The 26,410-nt window shown below is 39.1% G+C and overlaps 1 protein-coding gene across 3 annotated transcripts in view; it reads right to left on the reverse strand.

Annotated features, from left to right (window-relative positions):
- The window catches only part of ASPG (asparaginase), a 49,552-nt gene that overhangs the window by 19,536 nt on the left and 3,606 nt on the right, over positions 1 to 26,410 (reverse strand). For all 3 annotated transcript variants that reach the window (XM_075029720.1, XM_075029718.1, XM_075029719.1), the window contains exons 2-9: positions 22,368 to 22,497; positions 18,679 to 18,790; positions 15,773 to 15,898; positions 14,221 to 14,304; positions 13,021 to 13,147; positions 6,186 to 6,298; positions 4,535 to 4,720; positions 1,468 to 1,581 (exon numbers count right to left, since the gene is read on the reverse strand). In XM_075029720.1, coding sequence (XP_074885821.1) covers positions 1,468 to 1,581; positions 4,535 to 4,720; positions 6,186 to 6,298; positions 13,021 to 13,147; positions 14,221 to 14,304; positions 15,773 to 15,898; positions 18,679 to 18,790; positions 22,368 to 22,453 — 948 coding nt within the window. In that variant the 5' untranslated portion in view covers positions 22,454 to 22,497. The remainder of the gene's footprint in view (positions 1 to 1,467; positions 1,582 to 4,534; positions 4,721 to 6,185; positions 6,299 to 13,020; positions 13,148 to 14,220; positions 14,305 to 15,772; positions 15,899 to 18,678; positions 18,791 to 22,367; positions 22,498 to 26,410) is intronic.

Genomic DNA, 26,410 nt, shown 5'->3' on the forward strand with positions numbered 1-26,410 from the left:
AGCACATGAAGATGCAGGAGTACCTTGTGTCAGTGTTACCTAAAATGTCCTATCACCAAGTCCTCACCTAAGTAAGTCGGCTATCTCACCTCAGCAAACTGGATCTGAAATTAAGTTTTAACTCACACACCTAGGCAGGAAGCCAGCTAGGAAAGTTTCTCCTGTCCCAGGTCAAATAATCCTCTGTGCAAGAAGATGAAAGTCTGCGTTAAAAAAAAAACCAATCAAAACCAGCCTAGTATATATATGTTCCAGGGCCAGTGAGTGTACCAAAGAGGCATCAGTGAAGAGCCTGGGTTTCTAAAGTGTATATACACAAACACATGCAATACCACTACTCTTCACACAGTGTTATGTTGCCTGTCAAGCATGTTCTTGCACAGAGTATGTTCCTGCCATCCTCACTGAAGAAACACATAGCTCCTCCTCCTCTCATTTTTCAGAGCCAGGGCTTGCTTTAGCAAACAGCCAAAAGCTCAGAGCCTGAAACTGTTTCTAAGGTCAGCTAAGTGGTACTTCCAGCTACCCCACTTCTGATCAAAGGTACCCAAATATGTTTATCTCAACAGCTGCTACTGGTTGGAAGATATTGAGCATGAAATAGTGATCAAATTTGTTTCAGTTTTAATAAAAACAAAACATCATAAGATACACATGTGCATGCAGTGCTTAAGTCTAGAGAATGACTCATCATGATGTCATCTCCCAAAGTGTCAGGATTATGATTTCATGGCATACAAGCATAGAAACACATGCATTCCTGCAGACTGCTGCTCCCCTATCTAATTCAGAGCTGTACACTCCTTGTACAAAAGAAACATATGTAACTATATAACTTGAGGAAAAAAGCCTTGGTTAAACACCAATGAACAGTAAGAACATTGTTAAAGGGGTTATGATTTTAAAATCAGTTACAATTGGTTCTTGGAATAATCCTCTATTTTTTATATATTTATAGAGTGTACTTCCTCTTAGAGAAACAAAATCTAACACTGTCATGAGTAATGCTGTAAAGGAAGAGGCTGTAGGCAATATTTATTTTCAGAATTAGCTTTGTGTGAATGAGTCTTGGATGAAATCTTTTCCACACTAAGATCAATGACAAGATCTTTGCTGACTTCAGTAGGGTTGGGATTCTGTCTCCCATATGAATTTCCACATATAGTTTTTGAGTACAGAAATGTCCAATGTAGACTACTACTGTTTAAAGATGGCATTTTTATCACTCGGTCATGGTCTTCACCTGACTTATGCAGAGAATTCTTTTCTCTCCCAATCTACATACATCCAGTTGTCTAACAGCATTTTCCTTAAGGAAAAAAACCCAAACCACGTGATGTTCACATTATGGCTTTGGAACCAGTTGCTTTTAAATGCAAGAGAGAAGCTCAAGGCATTCAGCTAAGCAGAAGTTAGCACAGTCGATGAGAAAGTTAAAGCCTTTCAAGGTCACACTGAAATATTTACCTGCCTCTTCTCCTCCCAGCTAAGCTTACTCTTGCTGAGCGTGTATGACAGTTTAGTTAGGGCTGCCTCTGGTGTCATATCACCTCCAGGAATTACTCCAACATCAGCGAGAGTCTGAATAAAAAGGAATAATGACTCCAATTAGCATAGCATTCAGAAATACCTGTGTGTACAGAAGATGTTCATGAATGATGAGTAGCTACACAGAATACAGTATGCAGCTGTGCCTCCACTCCCTTGCTCCTCCTACTGCCACTGTAATTTTTGTAATTTTAGTTATCAAATACCAAGCAAATACTAGAGCCAGTTGAATAAAGACGACTTTTACTTTAAATTCCTTTTCATGCAATAACATTGAAGAATTCAACCAAACGCTTGCCACGGTCACTTACTATGCTAAAAGGGAAAGGTTACAGGTCTGTATCAGCTATCTGCAGAGTTGTCAGATTCCCTTTATTGAAAAGCTGCAGTTACTCTGTTTTAACCCAGTGGCATTTTGAACATTGCCAAGTAGGCTGTTCTCACACAGACATATTTACCATTCTTTTATGGGGCACTGCTTTGGATGAATTCCAGCACTACAGTGTGCTGCTCACAGCAGGAGTGTTTTCAGATCCTTTCAGGCTGCGCTAGCAGTTTATGATTTAGAATGTACAACAAAATATGTAATTTACACAGTTTTGACAAGAACAACTGAAAAAGATGACCTTTTTAACTTATCTTTCTGGTAGTTAAAAAAAAATAAACTGTCTGAACCAAAGCAAAGAGCAGAAAGATCTTTGCTGTGGTCAGCAAGCCCTGTAAGTGTACAGTGACCAAGACTGCAAAGACAAAGGAGATTTCAGATCTCTTGTCACTAAATTGTACCTGGGCAAACACTTGGGCTTCTCTAAACCACAGATCATCATCTTTGCCATAATGTGATGCCTCACAGTTAAACATCTTGCAGTAGTTCTTTACACTGCATTTTACTTTTAAATACCTGGTATACAAACTTCAGATTTGAAACTTGTTGTGGCTTAACTAATATTTTTAGCAAGATACAGAGCCTTAATCAGCTCATTTACCATCTCCAAGAGACCCAGACTAACATTTTTAAAAGTCCCATGGGAAAACATATACAGAGAAGGTGAGAAATACTTTCTGTACTGCAGAGCTAGCCAAAGAACAGTTATGGCTTTTTCAGTGGGCTTGAGAAAGGGGAGGAGGAAGGGATTTCCCAGCTTCCTTCTTATACCTAAAGTCCCCTCAATTATAAGTTTCTGCTGTGTAGATGGATCAGAGGCCAGATATTCAGTTAATTAAAACAAATACTTCAACAGAAACCAAGGACTCAGCTGACCCACCTGGCTAATTTGAATGAGTGAAAAATGGCCTAGCCATATGCAAAGACTTGTGAAAGGTTTTATTTAAAGAAAAATCAAAGTAAAGTTAACATTGCAGCAATTTTGCAGCATTCACCTATGATACTTCCTCCATTGAGCAGTTCCTTATGAAAAGGAGAAGGCAATGAAAGAACAAGGATGAAGTAATTTTGTAGGACTTGGCTCTGTCAGTATTCTCCTCAAAAGATGCCAAGAAAACAGGACAACATCCATCAATAGATGCTGAAGGAATATAATACTTGCTCTATATAAGCAGTGGAAGGCAGAAGTGAACATGTTTCCACACAGCCTTCTATGGTTCAGTAAGACCTGAGCAGAATCTTTCAATTCGGCATATCAACAGTCTGGATCAGAGTGCAAAAAGCCATTTTAGAGGTGTCTACGAATCTTTTAACCAGAGCATAGGAAAGGTTTTTTTCTTCCCCCCATACTTTTTAGCCATTCATTTCAAGCTGAACACCAAATAAAAGCTAGGCTTCATTTTCATGTTGTTTTTCAAATATAAATTTGGTGTCTTTTATTGACTTAAGTGCTTTCTACCTTCCATGTGAACTGTTCTGTATAATTCATATATTCCTATTATATTTGCTACAGAGCACAGGATCTTTGCAGAAGTTAATACTTCTCAAAACATCTCCATTAAGTTATGCAAAAGTTTTACCAACACCCAAATGACTGCCCATATCAAAATACTGAGTTTGGATACTGAAGAGGTGGATAGAAACTCTTGTCATCTCCTTTCCTTTCTCCTCAAAACAGACTATGTGTTCTTGAAGCAAATATAATCTAAAGCTGTGTCAAAACCAATGTTAAAAGAGGCAGGTTTCAGCACCAGACTAGGAGTATCTAGATTTGTCTTACAGTTACTGAAGAGGCTGGCTCTGCCAGACAGGTGGTTGCTCCCAACAAAACCAGGTGTCTAAAACAGGGATGAGTCACCCTCTGGCAGTGCTTCTTGGCTATTTAATGGCTAGCCTTTTTATAAAGGCCAGTTAAACCAGCTTCCTTCACACTACCACATGCAACACAAACTCTTATATGATGGCTTTGAGCTCTTATTAGTCCCAGTGATGTCATGTCTTAATACACAATTAAGAAACTCACTATAAAATGCTCTGAATATTAACAGTCTTTACACAAAGCCTGCTTTAAGCTAGCCTTCATGGTTTAAACACAACTGATTGCCATTCTGCAAGACAGACACTTCCTTACATACTGTTCTCCAATCTCCAATCAAATAAAAACCTGAGATCTGGAATATTGCTTGGATTTGTAGGCTTTCTTGACGTTCTTATGTTGTAGCTAAGTAATTGCTAGCCTATCATATACTACTTTATTTGATCATCTGACCCCTAAGCTAGCTTCTAGCTCAGTGGAATCCCTTTGGAGAGATACTACCAATCTAATGCAAGGTATCCTGGAGTGCTGCACATGACAGGAGCAAGCAATCACTAATTTGGGATTTGAGCTGACTTTTTCAACCATTCAGACTAGGAGTAACAGGGTCTTGTTTGCAGGTACATATTTAAATGCTTCCAGCTTAAGATTTCTCAGATACAGTTATTTTATGAGCAATATCTGGTTTTATACACTGGGACTACTAGCAGCATACAATAAAGTTGTATCAGTGGGATGTTTCTTTTAGACAGCAGTAGAGTCTGAAATCATTGCACAATGCTTACCTGCCCTGTTGCATAGACTGTTTTAACAGACCCTCGTAAGCACTGGGTACAGTTCAGAATGACTACTTTTCGTTCGGCTGCTTTCTTCAGTTCTTCCAGCAAGTCTTCTCTGTTGTTTGGGGCATTGCCACTTCCATAAGTTTCAAGAACGATGCCCTCAATTGGAGGCTGAAGAAACGCTTTTACCTGTTTAAAAACAAGACGGGGAAGAGACAAAAGGTGTGTTTAAGTCGCATTAAGATTTTCATGTATGGCAGTTTTTAAAAATGGTCTATTCCTGTTGTAGTCTTAGAGGCTCTCATACCTTACAGTCTTCTCATGCCCTTCTGTGCTCCCTATTTGCAGTAACTAGGACTGTAGAATAAGCTTTAAAAACCCAAGAATTTCACTCTCTAGCTTCCTTTAAAATTCCTAGAGGGATAGATTTTAAAATAAACTATTTTCTACAGTCATGACCTCAGTCTGAAAAAGGATGCTATTGTTCAAGTGCCATTAACAGGCTATACTGTTGCACCACGGTGGAACAAAAAGGTAGATTTACGCGTATGAAATAAATGTAGAATTATTAATTGAGACTAGAACCCCCAACCCCTGCCCAGATTTGTTACTTTAGCAAACAGTTTTGTTAACAAATGTCTGCCTAACTATGAAAGAGAGTGTCTCACCTTTCAGGAAAGAACATTCTAACGAAGCCTGGAGTTTTTTAACTCAAAACCCAATTGATTTAACTCAAGGCAGAAAAAAAAAAAGGCACTAATACATTCTGGGTCAATTGTTAATGAGGTAGCTATTGTGCCTCACTGTAAGAGAATGCCTAGCAAAGTCCTCTTCTCAGAAAGATGTATTTTAAACAACCTAGGTGTTTCCTTGCTGATCACATATGCTAAATGCAATACGCTGTAAGCCCCCATGAGGCTAACTATGCAGTTGGAGTTTTATTGCAAATATACCACCCCTCTGCCTTTCCATCTGTTCATATTCAGCTAAAAAGAATGGTAAGACAATTGAGGAGTGGTGCTTAAACTACTGTATTCAATTTAAGATCGTAACAGCCACAAAAGACTTGTCAATTTAATGGAAGTAGTATTAGACAGAAATTTAAAGACAAATCTACCTAAAACCACAGTTCTGCAAAATAATTTCTAAAGGCAAAAAAAATCCCACTTCTCATTTTCAGCTCTGTATGAATTCTGAGGGTCATGTTAACCATCAGTGTAAGATAAAATGAACCTTAAAAAAGAAGCATGAGTTGTAGAAATAGTCACTCCCCTCCACACACCATATTGTGTATTCTCTGACAAGACATCTATTAATATACCTCAATATGAATCAAAAGAGCATTTCCATGGTCACTGTAGCCTGCACCTCTCTAGATAAGCACACTTAACCTATTTATGAGCCCTGATAAATTAATTTTAAGTTTCAGACAAAAGATATTTGAAAAGCTTTTATCAATAGTTTATGGCATATGAAAATAGTCTTTGAATGTTCTGATATTCAAAAAAACATTTTTCAGAAGATGACAGATCCTTTCCTTTCCCTCCAAAACCCCGACTACTGCTACAAAGAATGCAGCTTCCCTACTTCAGCTAACTAATCAAATATATGAGCATCACTTCACCTACTTCCAAAATGAAGGGGTGACACTTACAGCAGCAGCGGTGATTCCTGGGAAGATTCGCAGAAGTCCAACATTCCTGTTCATATTGGTGTGAACTCGAAATTTCTTTTTGGTATTGGCTCTCCACACTGTTTCCCAGTTTACTGTTAAGAGAAATGGCCTTTTGAATTTAAGACATTATATTAAGTACTCTTGTAGCACTTCATACTTAGAACACCGTCTGTTTCTTATGTAGGGGATTAATGAAAGACAATGCTTTTGAAAAGAGGAAAGGAAGGCTCTTTCAAGACAGCAGCCACAGCAGCTGATCTAACACACCTTATTTATTAGGTGCCACAAAATATGTCTTCAAGGCCACATCCAGGTGAGGCTCAACTGTGTTATATTTTAGCTTTAATTCCAAAATAGTCTAGGTTGCAAGACATATCGGTATTACTTGTCAATATTTCTAAGTTAGTGCCCTTCAGGGAGATATTTAACACGTATGCTTGCTTCAATTTAATAGCATTTTATAGCAAAGACTCCCAAAATTGATATTTTAGTTCAATGACCATTAGCAAACAGGATGATCTATCAGACACAAAGCTGTATACCTCTACTACAACCTCTTCAAAAAAGAGGTCTGATAGCCATGAAAAGCATCTGGGTACTAGATCTGATGGGTTCATGATGTTGAACATGCCCTGTTAGTGCCAACTCTGCCCATTCAGAGTGCTCAGAAAGCCTCAACCAACAGAGGGTCGTGCAGGTCCAGCATAGGTGAGATGTTTGCTTGTCACGCACTGACCTGAACTTCATTGTTATGTAGTTGGCCTGATACCAGCCTGGATTCATGTTTGGAAAACAGACCTTCATCTTCCCAGACATAAGAGATGACAAATGCAGTTAGTGTTGCCGCTAATCACCTCCAGAGTTTATTAGGTAGTTACTAACGATTAAATAAAATAGCAAGGATTCAATTAACTCCGATTATACATTTAGAGCCAGAAGCCAGCTGTTTAACTAATAGTTTGTTTGTGTTGCATTATTAGAAGCCAAGTCATGCATTATTGATTTCAAAATTTTACTACTTCAGTGTAGGAGCACAGCGTTGGTAGCGCTGACGACTCCTACAAGGCAGTGGAAGAGGTTTACCAAACAGCAGCCAACAGCTCAGAGCATCATGCTTCAATGAAAGTTGACCATGCTGCAAAGCTACCAGTTTCCCCATCATGATTTAAGCTTTTTAAATTTTGCAGAAACTCCCAAGCAGCAAGACAGATAAAAGATCTGCGTGCATAATAGTGACTTGCTCTCAGCCATGCAGAGGGTTACTCACACCAATTACTGTTGCAATCTCTTGCAATCAGCAGACAGCCATTTACAAAAAAATTCAGAGTACATTTGAAAGCTTCCATTGAAGCCTACTCTATTGCCCCATTACCAGAAATAGTAAAAACTAAACAATCCATTAAGTCAGGACAGAAAATAGCAGTCACCTGTAAGACTTTATGAACTCTCCCTTTCTGTCGCGGTGCCCTGTCAGCAACTAGAGCCTCTGTATGTTCTTTCTAAAAACATACCATAGGTTGTTAAACAGGTCACAAGCAGTTGGCTTGGCATTATGTTTGTCCAGCCAGCCACACTTCAGCACGTGGATTCCTAATGCCCTGGGAATGGGAGAATAGAAATACACACCGTTTCTACAGTTCCCTTCTTTGTGCTAAGCTGACCAGCATCGTTCTGAAACCACCTGGTTGGATTTAGTAGTTAGCCAAGTAGCTCTCAAAGATCTCCATGGGCTTTCCAGAGCAAGTCAGAGACCTGCAGGAGGTACATGGGTGAGTGCAGAAAGTCATGCATTTGTTCTGCTTGAGGTTCATAGGCCTGGCTAACCACATTCACTCATGAGCACTGTGCTTTAAGAAGCAGCAGCATTTAGCAATAAAAACAATCCTTTCAACCTTCTAACACACAGATTAATTCTTTAAAAGCAGCCTCCTCTATAAGAAGGGATGGCAATAAAACTGTATCAGAGCTTTCTTTCCTTTATAGTCCATAAGCTAGGAGTCCCTGCCAAAACTTCACAAATGCATACTACTAAGTTTGGCAACTATTAGCATCCCTAATGCCTGTAATGAACTTGGAAGAATGAACTGAGGAAACCTGCCTTGGCATGGATCACTAAAATACTGCCAAAAGTAGAAGACCAAGGAGAGAGATCAGAGGATAGATTCAGAAGTCAGACCTATACCAGGTCTATACCTGTACTCTTGGAGTATGCTCTACCAAATAACCTATCATCGTCAAGATAAATGTAATGCATGCAGACATAGTACAGTGATGTAATTCCAAACTATATTAAAAAAAAAAAGAACTAAAGATTGTCCCCGAGTTAACACTCTCTTGGTCATGAACCTCGTCAGCCTACAGAACGTGCTTGGTACTGCAGACTCCAAAGATGTTAGTTTTCCATTAGACAAATGAGTCTAAAAGGCAGAACAAAAGGCAAGTGTGATGCAAGAGCCAAAACCAAACAAATATACATAAAAGCCTGACTTCGTCTCAGATTTATTCAGAACTGGTTTAAGTGAGGCAGAGTGCCATGCAGGGGAAAAAAAAGTTTAGAACACACCCTTTGCATCCTCCATCTCAAAGATTACATCCCCCAAAAGGAATAATACTTATGTCGCATAGCTAAGTTCAAGCATTTTCCTTGTACTGAATAAGCCAGCTGTTTTGCAGCCTGTAGTCATTCCACACAGCAACCTTTTTTGTTAAATTAAAAAAAATAAAAAAAATAAAAATATCTTAGGAATCACTAACAGTTCTTAAGTAAGAAACTCATATACAAGCAGGTGAAGTACAAAAAGCTGTATATATCAGTATTCATAGGAGTTTTTTATCCTATGGATAAGAGTGACTAATTAGGGATATTCAGTTTTGGCACAACACAGAAAACAGTAACCTGTTCTGACTTGGATGGGCTGTGCTTGTAGAGTTTAACTGATAGAGTGATATAATGTACTGCATTATGTAAATAGGGATACAAAGCTGAGGAACAAATGTGAGCTAGCTACTGGTGTTGCACAGCAGAAAGAAAGTTTTTAAAGCAATGTACATAAAATAAAGAGGTAATGACTATTTATATACTGTATCCAAAATGGCTTGGGATAGAAAAGATTGCATTATTCAAGGAGACTGCATTCAAGATATTAAGGCCTTTTGTTTATTCTTCCAAACAAAACCATCACATAAATAATACTCTTCTATTTCCAATCTCCCCCTCCCCTACCAAACACTACAGCTTTTAAAATTACAGCTCAAAAAATACATCCTTATCTTATTTATACTCACACACACACAGATACACACACACAGAGAACTATGGTGATAGGGTTAGTACAGAAAAAACTGAAAAAACATGAACCTGACTTAAAAAAGGAGAGAAGCAGCTCTACACAGTCTAGAAAGCAGCAAAACCCCCCTGTTGTTAAGCAGTGCCTATGCCACAGTGCAGGTTTCAACTTATAATGGGAGAACAGCAACTAAGAGCGACACCTCCCTTAGGAGTGGTGACTGAACTCCGAGTTATGAAATCAAACAAGAAATACAGCTTTTTGTGATTGCAGAGCTCCAGACAAACAGCAATGCTTTCTTCTCATCCTTCTCTGCAGGGCTACAGACGAGCCCTACCATTATATAAGCTGCCCTGGCATTCATTACAATTCATGGCAGCAGCCAAGGGGTGGGGAGTACAGGCCAACCTATGGGTGTAAATTCCTGAAGGCGGCAAACAAACATAGACCCCCTTTTTTGGCAGTTTGTTATAAAACAATTGACACACACCTTTTGAAATGAATATTTAAACTGAATGGTGTCATTGCAAGAATCAACATGCCTACTTATAAGGGGGGACGGGACGGGACCAAAAGCACTTCAGCGAAGAGAGCTGGCATTTGCCTTAACACATAAACGACTTTGGCTTTTTACTATAAATAACCAGAACTGCCAACCAAGACACAGACTTGGCCAGTGACGAATAGCTTCTCCCTAATGAGACGGTGGAGAGACAAGCCCAAAAGTGCCTTTTAACCTTCTGGTGCTGCTGTACCACATCTGCATGCACAGTCACACAGGCTCTGTTCATCCCCCTACACAAGTTATGTTTCTCATCATACGGTCCTGTACATGTGCACCACTCCCAGAAGTTACATGCATGTGTGATGAAGAAAGTCCAGCCGTGGTAACAAAGCAAGTTTCATATTTGCTTCAGGACAATGAAGAACAGAGGAGAGTAATCAGTTATGAAATATACTGAGACTCTTCACACATTTCAAGTGAAGCAGTCCTCTTTGTCTCTCCCGTTTTCAAAATATGGGAGAAATAAGGCAAGGTCTTTTATTTGATAAGCTTCAAGATTTTAGAAATATTTTTAGTCATTTCTACATTGTCCATTTCATACAGAGATTTCCGATTCTGGTGCAAAAGTATTTCCCATCAGCACTGGGTTTCTTACACATCTCAGGAGTGGGCTAGAATTTTTCACTTCTTTCAGGTGTTTCTTGTACTAAACTGAAAAGTCTTCAGGAAGCTGACACGCTTGCTCATCTAAAACTGGGTAATGGGAGTCTTAAGTGTTGCTAACACAGTTAAGGATGTGGCCAAGAACACAGCCAGTTGATGGGATCAGAAATCCACTGGGAGCCTCACCTTAAGAGGGAACAGGGTGAAAAATTGATATCAAAAACAAAGAAGAGAGCTACAGCTAGGTTAGGGAAGGGAAGAGGACTAAGCTTCTCCCTCTCTGGCTCTGAAGTAGATCATTGCTTTTATATGGTATGCCTAGCCTCAAACAGCATGTCCTCTCCTCATCCCTGCATACCAACCCATGATGCCATTACACTCCCCACTCCCTCCATCCTGTCAAGTGTCCCCCTCTGCTTCTCTGGAATTTCCATTCCCAGCTTTGTTAGGATAGGAAAGCCTGAGGAAGAGTTTCTACACATGGTCACTCCTCCTGGCATCCTCAGGCTGCTCTCCATAACGCTGAAGCAGCAAGAGTCAGCCCTGTCTACAGGACGATTAAGACATATTATACAAAGTAATTTGAAAAAAAAAAGTTTAAAGATGCTAGATTTGTTTGGTTTGTTTTTAAAAGCCCAAGTGGTTCCTCGTCTCCATGAAAGCTTCATATGAGGATTGTACAAGCAAACTCAAGGGAGACAGCAATGTTTCAAACAATTACTTTGGACAAAATAAAGCAGCACTAGTAGATTGCCCATACTATAAACTATGTTTTTTCAAAATGAAACAATCCTTCAATACTGACACCGTCATCTTGGATAAATGATGCTACCCTAACTGGGTAATCAACTGAAACAAATAAAAATAGAGCCTATCACACCATTGTTTTTTAAATCAGAAATCCCCACTGATCTCAATGGGGCATTCTACTGAAAAGATAATGGGACCCAATATGGGCCAAGGGAAGTACTTAATAACTTTATCATTTTTCTACTATAGACAAAGAATCACAAAACAGTTCATTCAAATCCAAGAGAGAAATAGCATGCAATTTGCAGCTTGATTTCATTATTGATCAGTCAGTAAATGGAATTTATTTATACCCTATTTGATGCAGTTCATAAAAACCCAAGAAAGAAGATTCTCCCCAATTTACTGCAACAATCAACTGACAGCATTTCTGTTGATTTCAGATACACCTTATTTGACACGGCACAGTAATACAACAGTGGCAGACTCTACCCGAGAGATGTCTTACGGACCACTACAGTATTTCACAGGCTTCCTCAGTTTGTATCTGGCTGCTACAAACACTGCTTTGATCCTGAAACTTTGTTAACTAACTACCACTCATTTGGTGAAAGGGATAAGTTTATTTTTCCAAATTGCAGAATGTCTCTCTCTCTAGCAGTAGAAACCATTCAGAATGGCACGATGCATGGCACAGGGCTAGATCTCCTACTGCCACTAACAGCACCTAGCAAAAGAATTCGGGAACCTCCTCCTATTCCTAGTTTTTTGTAATAATGGAGATTGTGACCAGGTCCTACTGCTTTTTAATACACCTAGCCAACCCAAAAGCAGCTCACATAACATGCTTTATTTTTTAAAACTGTCCTTCAGTATGTTTTTTGGCAACTCCTCATTTGGCTAGATTCCAAACATGTCCTTCTCCTCCCTCTCCAAAGAAAGGCTACCATTTATCCAAGAAGAGACATCAATGTGTTAATGACTTTGCAAATGGGTCCTGAAACCTTCATGTAGTTTTTCCACTCCTTAAAAAACAGACAGACAGAAATTATAGGGAGCCTGAGTAAGTTTGGGGAGAAAAAACTTCACACAGCACATACTCTAGGTCTGCTGTTTTCAGTGTGCTTGCAGTTTAGACAGGTCCTAAATATCCAGTAAAACATCTTACACAATGACAGGCATCAAACAGAGAATCCGTTGAAGCTGCAAGTACTCTGCCATGACTCTTTTGCCTGATTTCGGAGCCCAGCATGGTCATTAATGAGATTAAACTCTTTGTTCTTTCAGTCCTCACTCCCTCGTTTTTATCTTCAGAGCAAGCATTTTCATGACACAGGGGCAACATTCCCTCTGCTTAGTCTGGATCTTTAGTCAAAGTCAGTCTAGCTCACATCTATGTTCAATAGATAAATGCAGTTGAGTCACAAATTCTCAGTCTTACTAATATTTAAACAGTTTCAGAGCAGATAAAATGGAATCAAGCTACAGGGCTTTGAAAGATATTTGAGTTTAAAAACAGCATTTCAACTACATAGGCACAGATTCTTTTCAGTTAGAGTTCTATTGCATGTGGCATAAATTACAAGGCTTAAAAGATGATGTTGCTTACTTGTAATATCAACCTCAGCATTTGCAAGTGGAGGCAGGTTAGGTGAGGAAAAGGCATTGAAACTCCCAGCATCCACCTTAGTCACCCTATTTCCCCTGTACAGTTTATTATAAAAATACAGGCACACCTGCAAGACAAGTAAAGAAACAGGTCTGTGAATAAGCCAGTAATTAAAAGATTCAGTAGATAAATACTGTAGTCCGTCCTTTATAAAGTGTTTTCTAAATCTTTAAAGCAACTCAGAGGCTAGTACATGTTTACAACTCTTACTCTTTCAAAAAGAGTTGGCACATCTGTCACACATTGGTTTAAGAATTTAAGAACAAAACAAGTTAAGAGCTAACTAGTTTCGTAATCTTCTCATGAGGCATAGTCTAGGAGACAGCAAATTTGCCTGAGTCCACTTCAGAGATAGAGGAAAGAAACAGTGTGGACTTTTTAATAAGTTAATCAGTTTTATCTAAATTCAGAGTCCAAAACCTTAACAAAAGGCCTGCTGAAAATGAGGATAACTTTCAAAAGAGTTACCACACATAAATAATTAGGTTACTTCAAGTCCTTTAAAATTTGTCAATTGGAATTTGAAGAAAAAAAGAGATACCTCAAAGTTGTTATCAGTTATGAAGATCTTGGACAGTCAGCTATTGCTGTTGTCTTACAAGAACCGGCTTTGGGAGCATGACAGAAGTGAAATGAGGTGTAACTTGACCAGTTTTCTCCCTGATTTTTGGGCTGCACAGCACCAACACCTTTAAAGGCAGGGTGCTGAGACCATGGAGGTACTTCCATGTCCATTAGGTATATCATCCTCGACACTTCAGTCTTCAGGAACTAGAGCTAGAAGACACTCCTACCAGTTCTAGAGCAACTTTAGAACTTCAGAGTAACTTTCAGTTAAAAAACTGACAAGTGTTTCAGATCCCACATAGTCGCAAGGGAACCTCTGATTTCAAGTCTGCTGCAAGCTACATTTCAGACTTGATAGTCTTTATAGATTGTATACAAGCAAAATGGGACACGACTCCAGAGAAAATGGCACATGCTTTGCCGTGCAAGTGCCTGTTACCTCAGCAGAATCCACTTATCTTTCTGCTTAAGTGCAATTCCTTACTGCCTACCGGATATTTTGAGTATGTAAGTATGTGTCCTGGCTAGAGGGAGAAAAGCAGCTTCTGAGACAGTCTTCACAGGCAAACAGACCTCAGGAATCACGAACTGCCCAGCAAAGAGCAGTGCCCCCAGAAGGTTGGCTCGGCCATCATTCTGCAACTCGTATATGGGCACCTAAAGAGCAGAGAATGAAATTACACCCTGTCCCTTATGTAAAGCCTACACAGCGGAAAAAAAAGAGTCCAACTTATGCAATACAAATACATGAATAATTTATGTAACAATGATTTATGACAAAGTTTCCTTCTTCATCCAACTATTTTAGACTGCAGCAGGTGGCAGGATTTCCCTCTGTGCTTAACAGACTTTTATAATTTAAGTGCTTAAAAGCCAATATAGAGATAATTCTAGTGTGATTAAGCAGACTGAAAGACAGATTCAGGAAAAATATAAAAAATAGAAAGCAGGCATAGTTAAAGTGACTGAGCATGGGAGAAGTAATTGTACAGAGAAAAAGCAACAGCCCCAGATTATACAGAACTGCCACTATGGGCTTCACAACAGCTCTCTTGCACCATCTTTCCTCATAGTATAGAAAAACTGAGCCAGCACGTTATTACCAACAGAAAAGGACAAGATTAAAACCAGAAATTTGGTCTGCTGAGCGATGACTTCCATGCCTTTTCAAATTGCCTCTTTATTAATAGGGAGGCAGAGTTCCTTTCAGCAATGAAAAAAAATCACATGCTCCATTGCTAGATCATATGTCAGGCAGATCTCCAAGCAATAGACACAAAAAGACAGTAAAACCTAGAATGTGATGTATCACAACTAGACTGCCCCATGTCAAGACAGTAAGTGGGAGCCTACTCCTTCCTAGACTTTTGTATTTTGACTTCAAATAGACCACATGTGAAAGGGAAGTTATGAGATGGGGGAGGGAAATTTTACAGTGCAATGTTTCATCTCTCCTTTGTGATTAGAGCTGTATTTTACGCTCAAGCAAGCTATTCTAGTAAGACAACCCCTCCCCCTCAGACAACATGCAAAGGGCTGATCTCCAGCTAAGAGACTGAAAATTAATAAATGTAGTCTTTAGAGGAAAGGAAACAGACCATGTTAGATGCTTTGTGGAACCAAAATGATCAAAAATGCATCTAATGCTTAGAGATCATTTAAAAAATTATAAAGAATGCAACAATTAACATCAGACAGGATAACAACTGATGAAGTAAAAAGTAATAAGCTTCAGGGCTTTAAAAGAAAGAAAAAAAAAAGACAGCTAACAACCAGCAGCCACCTGAGGCTGGAAAGATGCTTCTCTCATAAACCGATTAATACACAATGGCCAATGACAGGCTCTTGTATCTTTCTCTGAAGCATCTGGCTCCAGCCATAATGAACTACTGGTCTGATTTGGTACAGAGTTGTAAAGTCATTAATGATAAAATTATGGGGCAGATCCTCAGCTGGTGAGCTTGCCAATTCTCACTAATTTCTATCAGCGCTGTGATCATTCACCCTGGCCAGAGGCCTGCCCTGCACTACTAAACTATACAGTAATAATCAGGATACTACCTAGTTTTGCATATAAAAACCAAAAATGAGGCTTCCAACTTCCACTTCTAATTAAGTCCATTACCTGAGATCCTGTCAGAACAACAGTTTTACCCAGATTCTCACACATGAAAGATAAGGCTGAAGCTGTATAGGCCATGGTATCAGTGCCGTGAAGGATCACAAAACCATCATACTTTTCATAATGCTCCTGGAGATGGAGAGACGGTTTTCACATTTAGAGCAATGCACTGGCATCAGCAAGTGAGATACATATTGCATTACTTTCACTGATGCAAGCAACAACATAATACTTTAAAGGGTACTACACACATAATTCCTCCTAAAGTTATCCTGTGTTCAGTTTAAACACAATTAAGGGTTAATAGGACACTAAGCACTAGAGCCAATAATTCTAATTATGGAACAGTCAAAGAGATTCTTCTATGTATACATATTAATGCAGCATTTTTAAACCAGATGACTGCTAATTAAGAAAAGCTTAGCAATGGCTTTAAACAGGAATGTTAACATATGCAAATTAGTCGTATAGTCTGATTTCTTGTTGCTGCTTTTACTTTAGGGATTACACCATTTACAGGAACAGATTAGGCAAACCAAGGCTATCATAACATATAGAAAAAACAGTCCATTTAACCCGGGTGGCAGACAGGCAAATTGCCAGTGTAAGAGTGCCCTCTTCTGTTGAAAAGTCATCCTTTCTGCAGCAGTATGTGACTTCTGCAGCAGAAAGAGATGAAGAGGCTTCTTACTCGTTAATGTACATACACTTGAAGGTTTTTGAGAAGTCCCTTAGACTGTCAGTCACGTACAGATGCAAAAAGGAATTTTATAACAACTTTAATCTACATACAATGCCACATAGGAGGGTTTTTTTAAATGCAAAGCCATGAATTGCACAGTTCCTCTTGTTGAAATAAAGTAATCCGCTGGCTTTTGGAGGAAAAAGGAATTGGTTCCTCTGTTTTAAGAGTGAGGCACATAGTAAACACTGTAGTGAGAGATACTGATGTCTCTGATGTAATTTGGTAACATGGAAAGGATTACATAGAAGTCTATGCAGATACATGAAGTGCCAGTGTGGGGAAAAAAGGGGCTTTGCCATAGAATTATACGATTTAATTAAATTTAATTAAAATGCTACAGTAGGCACACATGCTTGGCATCTCCTGATAATAAGGTCACCTCCAAACTCACCTGCAGATTTCTACTTGTCCTTTTGCTATTTCTTCACTGATACTTGTGTCTACATGTTGCTACCTACTAGAAGTTTCAGGGGATTTCTGCTTATCTCTTAACAAGTTAGCCAGCAGAACAACAGCCAGTGTTGCAAGATCTTTCTGTAGGCCAAAAGCAAAAAGCTTTTGATGCAAAAAGCATGTTGGAGTTATTCACCAATGCAATAATAAGTAAGCTTCAAGAAGAGCTAAAGATCACAGAAATAGCCACTTGTCCTCTAAGTCCATCAGTACGCTCATGAGTATTTTCAGCCTTATGAACCTTATTAGATGCTAAAGAACACAGCTTGGTTTAAGCTTCGTAATGTAAAAGATCAGGCTGGCAATAAAGGAGATATCCCACAGAAACATCTAGAATGTTTCAGTCTGGAAAGTCATCAGCATGTTACAGCTGTGCCAAGTGTCTGTCCAAGAAGAACACCAAGTGGCAGTGTCTATGCATAAGCCAGACAGGTGAAGTTTGGGGTTTTTTTCTCCCCTTCTCAGCACTTTTCACTTGGATCACATGAACTGGATATTCATACATACAGAGAAGCTGCATTCAGTGTACAGGAAAGAAACACTTTTTTTGGTAATAAAACTAATATGTCATTAAGGAAGAAAGGTAAATTCTCTCCTGTTCAGCATGGAATTTGCTGCTTTCTACTCTTGGCCCTGGGCTTTTCCCAGCTGCACCCCAGTCCATCCTAGAGGCTCTCCACTTATACACCAGCTCCATCTCTTCTGCACCCTGGCAAGATGCATTTGATAGGAGGAGCATCATCCCTAGTTTGGTGGTTTCGGGATTAGAGGACCTAAAGGTGAAAGACTGTTACCTGAATCTTCAGCATCAATACCTGCATTATTATACCATTTTCATGCATTCATACAGCTTGGTCAAAGAAGGAAATTTACACTATAAAGACCACTATCGCAGAGCGAGCAGGAGTGGAAGAGCAACATCTTACTAGGCCCACGGGGTTATTTATTTCTAACAGCTATGTATGAATTCCTGGTGTGAAGTATTTGAAGTGTTTTGCATTTCTACTTTCTTAAAAGCACACAGCTAAGTTCAGATATGGGGACAGGAGCAGAGAAATGCTGATTTTTTTTTAATCTAGAGAAGGATGTAATGAATTTATCTATACATGCAGAAATATCTAGGGCTTTAAACATTTTCTAGTGTGGGAAACCTAACCATGATCGCATTTTTCCTACTGGCTGCAAAGCCAAAGCTAGTCAAGTCCATCTGTGTCCAGAGTAAGCAAGGCATAAAGACATGAAACTATTTTCTATGTCAATAGCCAATTATTAAGCTATTTGAACATTCAAATTATGTGTAACCAAGCAACCTTCAGTTAAGTCACCTACACCTGAGGATTTTATTCAACATTTTTGGACAGTGAATTTAAGTCAAGGTTTTAGAATATATCAATCTACATATTACACACCCTATTTAATCATAGCTGCAATTTTCCCACTTTCTTGTATGGAGTTATGACATGGCTTATCATTGGAAGAACTTGTAACTTTAATGAGTTTGCAACATTTTCAAAACAAAAAAAAGGGCAAGCCTTGCAAGCACAGTACTTATTACTTTGCAAGTAACTAAGCAAGGAACATAACATTTACATTTTAAATAAAAAAATATACACATATAGCCCTACTGAACTGTTTTATCTTGCTAAGTATACTAGACATACTGCTGGTTTTGTTTAAGCAACAAATGAATTCTTATCCTACACCATAGTACCTCAAGTTTCTTTGCAATTTTGGCCCAGTCCTCCGGCGTCATGTTGGAAGAATCAAGCAGCGGTGAGAGCTCCAGGATTGTGTAAAAAATTCTTTTGTTTTGCTTAGAGACACTATGAAGAAAGAGGATTAAAAAACACCAAAAAACAACAAACCAACAACTTAGAGCTAACATCAGCTCATCACTTCTAATTTTTTCTCTAAATCAGTAGTTTTCACCCTTTTCCTCCCTATCCCCCAAGTCTATGGCAAAAAAATGGTCTTAAATTTGGAACATTAAGTTCCAAGTTTAGAAGTTCATGACTTGATGTGGTTTAAAGCACAAATTCCTAAATTTAATTTAATAAAAAATAAAATTTGGGAGGGGGAGAGGGGTTGATAAAACTAAAGACAGAAAAGAAGAACCCAGACTTACTGTAAGTTTGGAACCGAGTTCTAACAAAAGTCAATATGAAGCCTTAAGGTTTAAAAGTGCTTCATAAGCTATTGAGAGGACTCTCTAAAACTCCCAAGGTTTACAGGAGGTCAACAGAAGAGTTGCAACAATTTTTTGATCCTTTGATAAATACAGATACCCTATAAATAGATACTCTTTCCTGACATAAAGGGTCTCTTCTCTTAAGAGTCTTATGGCTGGGATTAATTTTTGCGGCCTTTAGAAGATCTACTCTTCTCAGTTTCTCTAACCTCATATTTCAGAAAAAACTCTTGGTTAGTTAAGGTGTTCAAGTAAACTGTTGCCTTTGCCAGTAATAGGCTAACTTTGTAAAATCCCAGTCCCAGCCTATTAGGCCTGTTGTCACCTTGTTGTGAAAGTTCGCTCTATGGTACCAGCTGTCTCTGGTTATGATGTGGAGTTTAAGCATGTGATAATAGCAAAGATCTTAAAATACTGGCATAGGTTCAAAACAGAGGCCTCAGGGCTATAAACAACTCACTGGCAATCAATTATTGGCCACTGAACAAGTGCAACCTTGACAGCTCGGAAAAAACCTGTTCTAAATACAATGAAAACAAGACAAAGCATCTATGCAAGGGAAAAAAACCCAACCCAAACCAAAAATGAACAGTCGATCAATAGGATGAAGTACCTGTGGGGCTGAGGAATGTAACACTTTCAATCATCATGCAGTGTGTAGTCCAGCAGATGGAGACCAAAGATTAAGTGTCTAGACACTCAAACACCTTACAAAAGGTACACAATCCCAAATTTGGAGGGGACTTAAAGGCAATGATGGCTATGGAATAACAGTGGGATTGTCCTAGCTCTAAGCATGCTGTCTGCTCTCCCTGCTTCCCAGGACCATGGGTCTCCCTTTCTCCACCTGCCTATCTCAAGAAATCTGACTCTTCAAAGACCTCTGATTTGCCAGCCAAATGGACTGCATACAGAGCATCTGTTTTACCCCACAAAGCATGCTTATTTCTCCACATTAACTTTCTAACCTTTCAGAATAAAGTCAACCACATATATAAATTCAACTTTGCAGTTAAGATGTGCAGTAATAAAAGAACCCTACTTACTACCCTAATATTTTCTGCTACCTTTCTGAAGCTTGGAAGAGGATAGAATAACCACCGTTTTCACCCATTCTTACGTCAGTTGGAATATGTTCCTATTTAGCAATGCAGTGGCCAACAAGCAGCTAACAAAGAACTGCTAGCAGGCCAGCTCTGCCCTTCCTATTCGCTCTTCCAGGCAGAGCCATCTGGAACATGTTCAACAGGATCATCTTCAGAGCATTCTCAATGCTTTTCCATTGCCTGAGGATAATGGGAAGTTCCCTGCCAGTTGTAACTGTGATATATACTTCAACATTTACACTGGAAGACAGTCATAGGCTATAGAAAAGACCAGGTTACTGCATGGCTGCGTAAAACTTCCTGAAGTAAGGTGCTTAGAGCACAGAAAAGTTGATTACCTTCCCTCGGCATTTACTATAGTGTTTTGTTCCCACTCACAATTCTTGTGTATATTTTCAACAATATAAAAATATGCAAAAACAAGAGTTGATCATCAATTCATCAGCTAATAAAATCTGAAGACCCACTCTCCTTATGAGGCCTGTAAGACAGTTGCGTACAGCAGAGAGCGCATTTAAAAAATGTGTAGTTTTCATTCATAACCAACTGACGTACTGTACCTAAGAAGTTAGACTTCATATGAAAAATTACCTTGTTGGGTGTCACACTTACACATGCTAAGAGTAACTTTGGAAGTCAGTTGAAAATCTGTGAAAAGAAAGCTCCCCTGAGGATGCGCTGTTTAAATAAACCATGACATAGTGACACCAGAGACCAGCCTCGTCTACAACTTTTGATGCCTCTCGCTAAAAAGAGATTGTACCGTTCCTCTTGCATCAAGGTTATCACACAGATATACAAAGTTCACAAATTACTCCTATTTTCTCCCCTCAGAAACTCACAATGTTTCTCAACTGCCTAGTTAAAATATCACTCAGCTAGCACAAAAGAGAAAATGGCAAATTGCCATGACTAACCTCCAGAAACGGCACTCAGCAGTGCCAGAAAAACAAGACAAGACTGTTTTTTAAACTTCAGTTTTTGATGTAAGTGATTATTTTAAGCTTTTTTATTCTTTACAGAAAAGATGTGCCAGGAGAAGTATATTTAGGACTTAAATGGGTATATTAGTGTAGTTTTGTTATATTTCAAATCCCTTAAAGTATTTAAAAGTTATTCAGTTACAAGCACAGTATCGTAACAGAGCTCCATTTTTCTTAGTATAACCATCGTGTTTAACACAAACTGTATGTTCACATCAATACTGCTCAACCAGGAGTTCATTTCTCTTCCCTTTACCCCTTTGCCTGCCATCTGCCTTTTAAGGGGTTCCTTTTAAAAGCTTTACATGGAGATCTCAACACAAAATAGAAGGAAATTAATAAACCTTACATTTCCTTTGTATGTCCTGATTTTCTCCTTAAAGATTAAAGAATATCCATTTTTACTCTTATGGCAAAACAGCTATAGTCCCATTTATTTTTGAATGACTGCGTAAAATCATCCTTTGTGCAAAGTTAATATGTTTACAGGGTACTGTCATTCATCACAGCTGGGGAATATCTCAAATTAGCATATTGCCCTCTAAATAAAACCTATAAGCTTATTAATTATTGCCCAACAGTTAAGAAGCAATGCAGATTAATTATAAGCCCATCGCTTATTATCATAATGTTGCATAAATTTGGGAAAGACAATCAGCTTTTAGGTTTTTTGTAAAAACAGAAGGCCTGCAGAATTAAAGCATGAGGCCTATGCACAGATGCATTAATTAGATGCTACTTTTTCAGACATATGTTGAAGATAATTCACACAAATCTGTATATACAGTTTTCTCAGTTTCTATAGAATATTTGTATGTTTGCACAGTAGCAAATTAATATCCAAAACAAGAAAAAAATGCAGGACTAAGCTGCCCAAAATGGTTACTTGTTGCCCAATTCAAAAGTTATTTCTCAAGCAGTTGTAAGACGCTTCATTGCAAATATATCAAAACAGACATTTTCTACCATGCCGGACATGGTAGGCTTTTTCCTTTTAAGTCAATATAAGTATTTCTGCTAATCTCATAATGGATTCTTCACATTAGATGTTTGGAGATGTAATTATCTGAAAATTAACAAGATACTTCCTAACCCTTCCTCTCCCCAAAGAAAGTGTACTTACGGGAGCACCAATGTGTTCTCTGGAAATTCATGGAAGTTGTTCAGTTTTGTTTCCTGGGCATATGCCTCATCATGCAGCATCGGCATAGTTTTCAAGCTGCTTACTAATTTATTGGCCTCAGGAGCAAGTCCTTAAAGATAAAGAATAAAAGAAGTAAATAAAGGAGCAGAGATGGAAGGAAGCAAGGGGCACAATAAGGATGCAAGTAAAGTTACACAGCTGTTTGCCCATCCTTCCAAAGTAAATTTAAACAGTCTATTGCCAGTTTAAGAACACGAAAACTGAATACAACCAATAAGTCTCCATGCAGTTGTTCTTTTCTTGACTTGAAATAAATCATTCTTTTATTTAAGAGAAATAATGTTACAAATCTCCTCTCTATGAAATATTTGTGTTTTACCTATTTTTAATTGTTGCTTGTGTGCAAATACCGATCAGCAGTAGGGGCAGGAAGACAATTTTTGCAACTGTAGCAAAAAGCTACCATTCTCTTTTACATTTGCCATAGCTATTCTCTACCTAGTGGCAGAAGACTTACAAAACACTGAGCATTATTTTGTACTGTTGTCATGGTTTAACCCCAGCCGGCAACTAAGCACCACACAGCCGCTCGTTCACCTCCCTCACAGTGGGATGGGCTAGAGAATCAGAAGGGTAAAAGTGAAAAAACTCATGGGCTGAGACAAAGACAGTTTAATAGGTAAAGCAAAAGCTGCGCACGCAAGCAAAGCAAAACAAGGAAATCATTCCCCACTTCCCATCGGCAGGCAGGTGTTCAGCCATCTCCAGGAAAGCAGGGCTCCACCACGGTTACTTGGGAAGACAAACACCATAACTCTGAACATCCCCCCCCACGTCCTTCTTTTCCCCCCATCTTTATATGCTGAGCATGATGCCATATGGTCTGGAATATCCCTTTGGTCAGTTGGGGTCAGCTGTCCCGGCTGTGTCCCCCTCCCAACTCCTTGTGCACCCCCAGCCTCCTCACTGGTGGGGTGGGGTGAGGAGCAGGAAAGGCCTTGGCTCTGTGTAAGCACTGCTCAGCAGTAAGGAAAACATCTCTGAATTATCAACACTGTTTCCAGCACAAATCCAAAACATAGCCTCATACTAGCTACTATGAAGAAAATTAACTCTATCACAGCCAAAACCAGCACAACTATAATAAAGTTGTGATATTTTTACCTAAACTTCTTGGCCTACAGCAGTATTGGCACAAACAGCAAGGTACTGGTATGACTAGGTTGGAAAGCTGCACATTATGTCTCACTGTCAATGGCAATAGCATTTCCACAGAGAAAAAAACCAACAACAACAAATAAAAGAGAATGCTAAAACAAACCCCACAGTAGGTATTGAGCACTGACAGATACAAAGATCTGTATCTATATTGAGATAGTTAAGACTCTTCTAGGAAGCTGAGGTTTCTCTAAGTGCTCTAATCACTCTCTTGAATAGGTACTTTGCATTAGCAGGTTAAGGACTGAACATCTCAATTGACAAAAGGTAGAGAAGGTGCATAAGCTGCCGAATAGAAAAAGTTGAAAGTGGGGATGCATCTTAAGCTCTGTTCATTCTCTCCCTACCTGTGAGCAGGGGCCCTAAAACGGTTGGGGCTTAAACTAGCCAAAGTACATTTAGTGTTTGCTGGATCTGCAAGTGTCATGGTTGCAACCAGGTATTTCAGAGGGAATCTACATGCTATTCCCTATTAGCCAGAAAGACACCTAAATTTTTGATGTTACAATCCTCAGCATCATAGAGCTGAGTTCATTTGTGAATCTAACTTGCAACTCATCTCCCAATACCCCGTTTCAGGAATGACAGCAACAGTCCTGGCATCCAGAGTCAGAAGCCACCCTGTTTTTCTTAAGTCTGGCTTTCTGAGATGTTTTTCATTCAATGAACTTCCATCAGAGGTAGTGCCATCTCGACTTCAAGATTCTACTGGCTTCACTGTCCAGTTCAGTTTCATCTCAGTCAATGTGTCTTATACCACCTGTTCAGATGGCTAGCAAGCTTTCAAACCTCATTATTCTACTTCTGCTAGTCCTAGTTATTCCTAATTTGAGGCCAGGTAATTCTCTCTTACTTCCTAGTTCTTCTGTTTGTGTAAACACAATTCTCATCCAAGTTAGCATCTGTATTTTTTTTTTTGCTTCACCTTCAAACAGCAAAGTTTATTTAAAATACTCCAAAACAGAGACAGTATTTTCAATAGTATTTCTGTCTTTTTCCATTTACTTTCCAAACTGATGGAAGAATCCTTAAGAACTCCCTAATCTCCCTCTTGGCTTGCCTTAAATGAAGTAACAGGCCTCTTCATAGCCAACTTTCTCACAGGACAGCAATAGCATTTGAGTGGATTTGTTTGGACTCCTGCCGGAATACTTTGTTTTTCAAAATATACTTAACATGCTTTCAAGCTCTGGATGTTTCGTTCATTCAGCTATAATCCCTGGTTTTCCTATTAAGGATGTTCCTAGCTTAGTCACAAATGGCCACTTCTGCTGCGCTTGGGCATAGAGTCTTTTTGGCTCTGAAATGCAGCCCAGTTTCAAGTGTTTTCTGATTATTTTTCTGTTTGTCCAATCCTCATCTTACTTGGAATATTAACAATGGATTAGACTGTTTATTTTTGTATTTGCCCCAGGAACCAGAGAGCTGATATACATTAATATTCTTAAATCCCTTCTCTATAAGTGGCAGTTCCTCATCTCTTCTCTTAATCACAATTCTGTCAGGATTTTTCTGTAATTGCTTGCACTGAACTTAAACCTTTTTTTAAGACATTCTGCAGATGTATCCAAGATGACCCACTTACAACCTGTGCAGTCCCCTAAATGCATCTACGTTTAGCAGTGTTTCTGCTTTACAGCTTCAAGAAGCAAACACTGGGGAACTCAAGTGCAACGGTTTTAAGAACACTTCTACTTTATTATGCATGGAAAACATCTTTTGTGAGCCAAGCTTGTTAACCAAGTATTTGAAGCAACTTCACCCCTGCAGAGAAGAGGCAGACTGTGCAACTTGTCCAAACAGCTCTCATCAACTTCTGTCCTGCCCCTCTTTAGCTGGCCAACCCTGGCATCACAAAGCAGACGGACAAAGGCAGAACAGCAAACAAGCAACTATGGCCGAGGAGAACAAGCATGGTTCTGTCTCATCTACAGTTGAGGACTCTGCTTTTCACTCTAGTGCTGTAGATAACAGTTATAGCTACTTGCCAATCAAGATATCCTATAACCTGTGCTGCAGCAGAGAACAAGGAGCTGAAAAAGTCTGATGCAGCTGTGTCAGTGGGGCTCTGCACCTAAGAAACCACAGGTGCTGGGGAGAAGGAGCATACTGTACATCAGCATGCTGAAGTCATCATCCCCAATCCTAATAAACTCTCCATGCTGAGGAATACAAAGGACGTCAACAAACCAGTTTTTATCTATAGGAATATCAATACAAATGGCACACGCATCTACAGTGCCAGATCCCAAAAGTAACAGCTACATTTTGCAAAGGCAGAAAAACAGAAAGTGTTCTCCAAAATATTAATTTCTGCAGCTGTAGCACTTGAAGCATTCAGAAGTGAGGTGCACAGGTCTCAAACAGAAAAAGGGTTGGACTACAGCAGCCAGTCTTTCGGCAGTCTAGTACATCTAGAAAAAACCAAGTTATGCAGGCAGACTCTATTCCAAGATAAGTAATCTTTCTAAGGGGATTTAGCTTAGTTCTACTTGTATTTGTTGGGTGGGGTTTTTTTCTTAGTATTTCAGGTAAAAGCTAGGAAAAAGATCCAGCCCACAAGTCCAAGGAAAAGATCTTCCCAAAGGCACCAGCCAGGAGGTACACGAACACAAACTTGATGCAAAGATTAGTATCACAGTAACCTCACTGAAAAGTGCAGTAAGATTCTCTTTCTGAAATGAGCTACCAATAAGCCAAAAGAGGCTGTTGTAGGAGGAAACAAGTAGGAGGCAGTAGAAGGAAGAAATTTTAAAAATGCACTGAAATGGCTTATTTGACAGCAAAAACATGAACACGGTGAG

This window comes from Buteo buteo, chromosome 6 (genome assembly GCF_964188355.1).
Source record: "Buteo buteo chromosome 6, bButBut1.hap1.1, whole genome shotgun sequence".
Classification (NCBI taxonomy): Eukaryota; Metazoa; Chordata; class Aves; order Accipitriformes; family Accipitridae; genus Buteo; species Buteo buteo.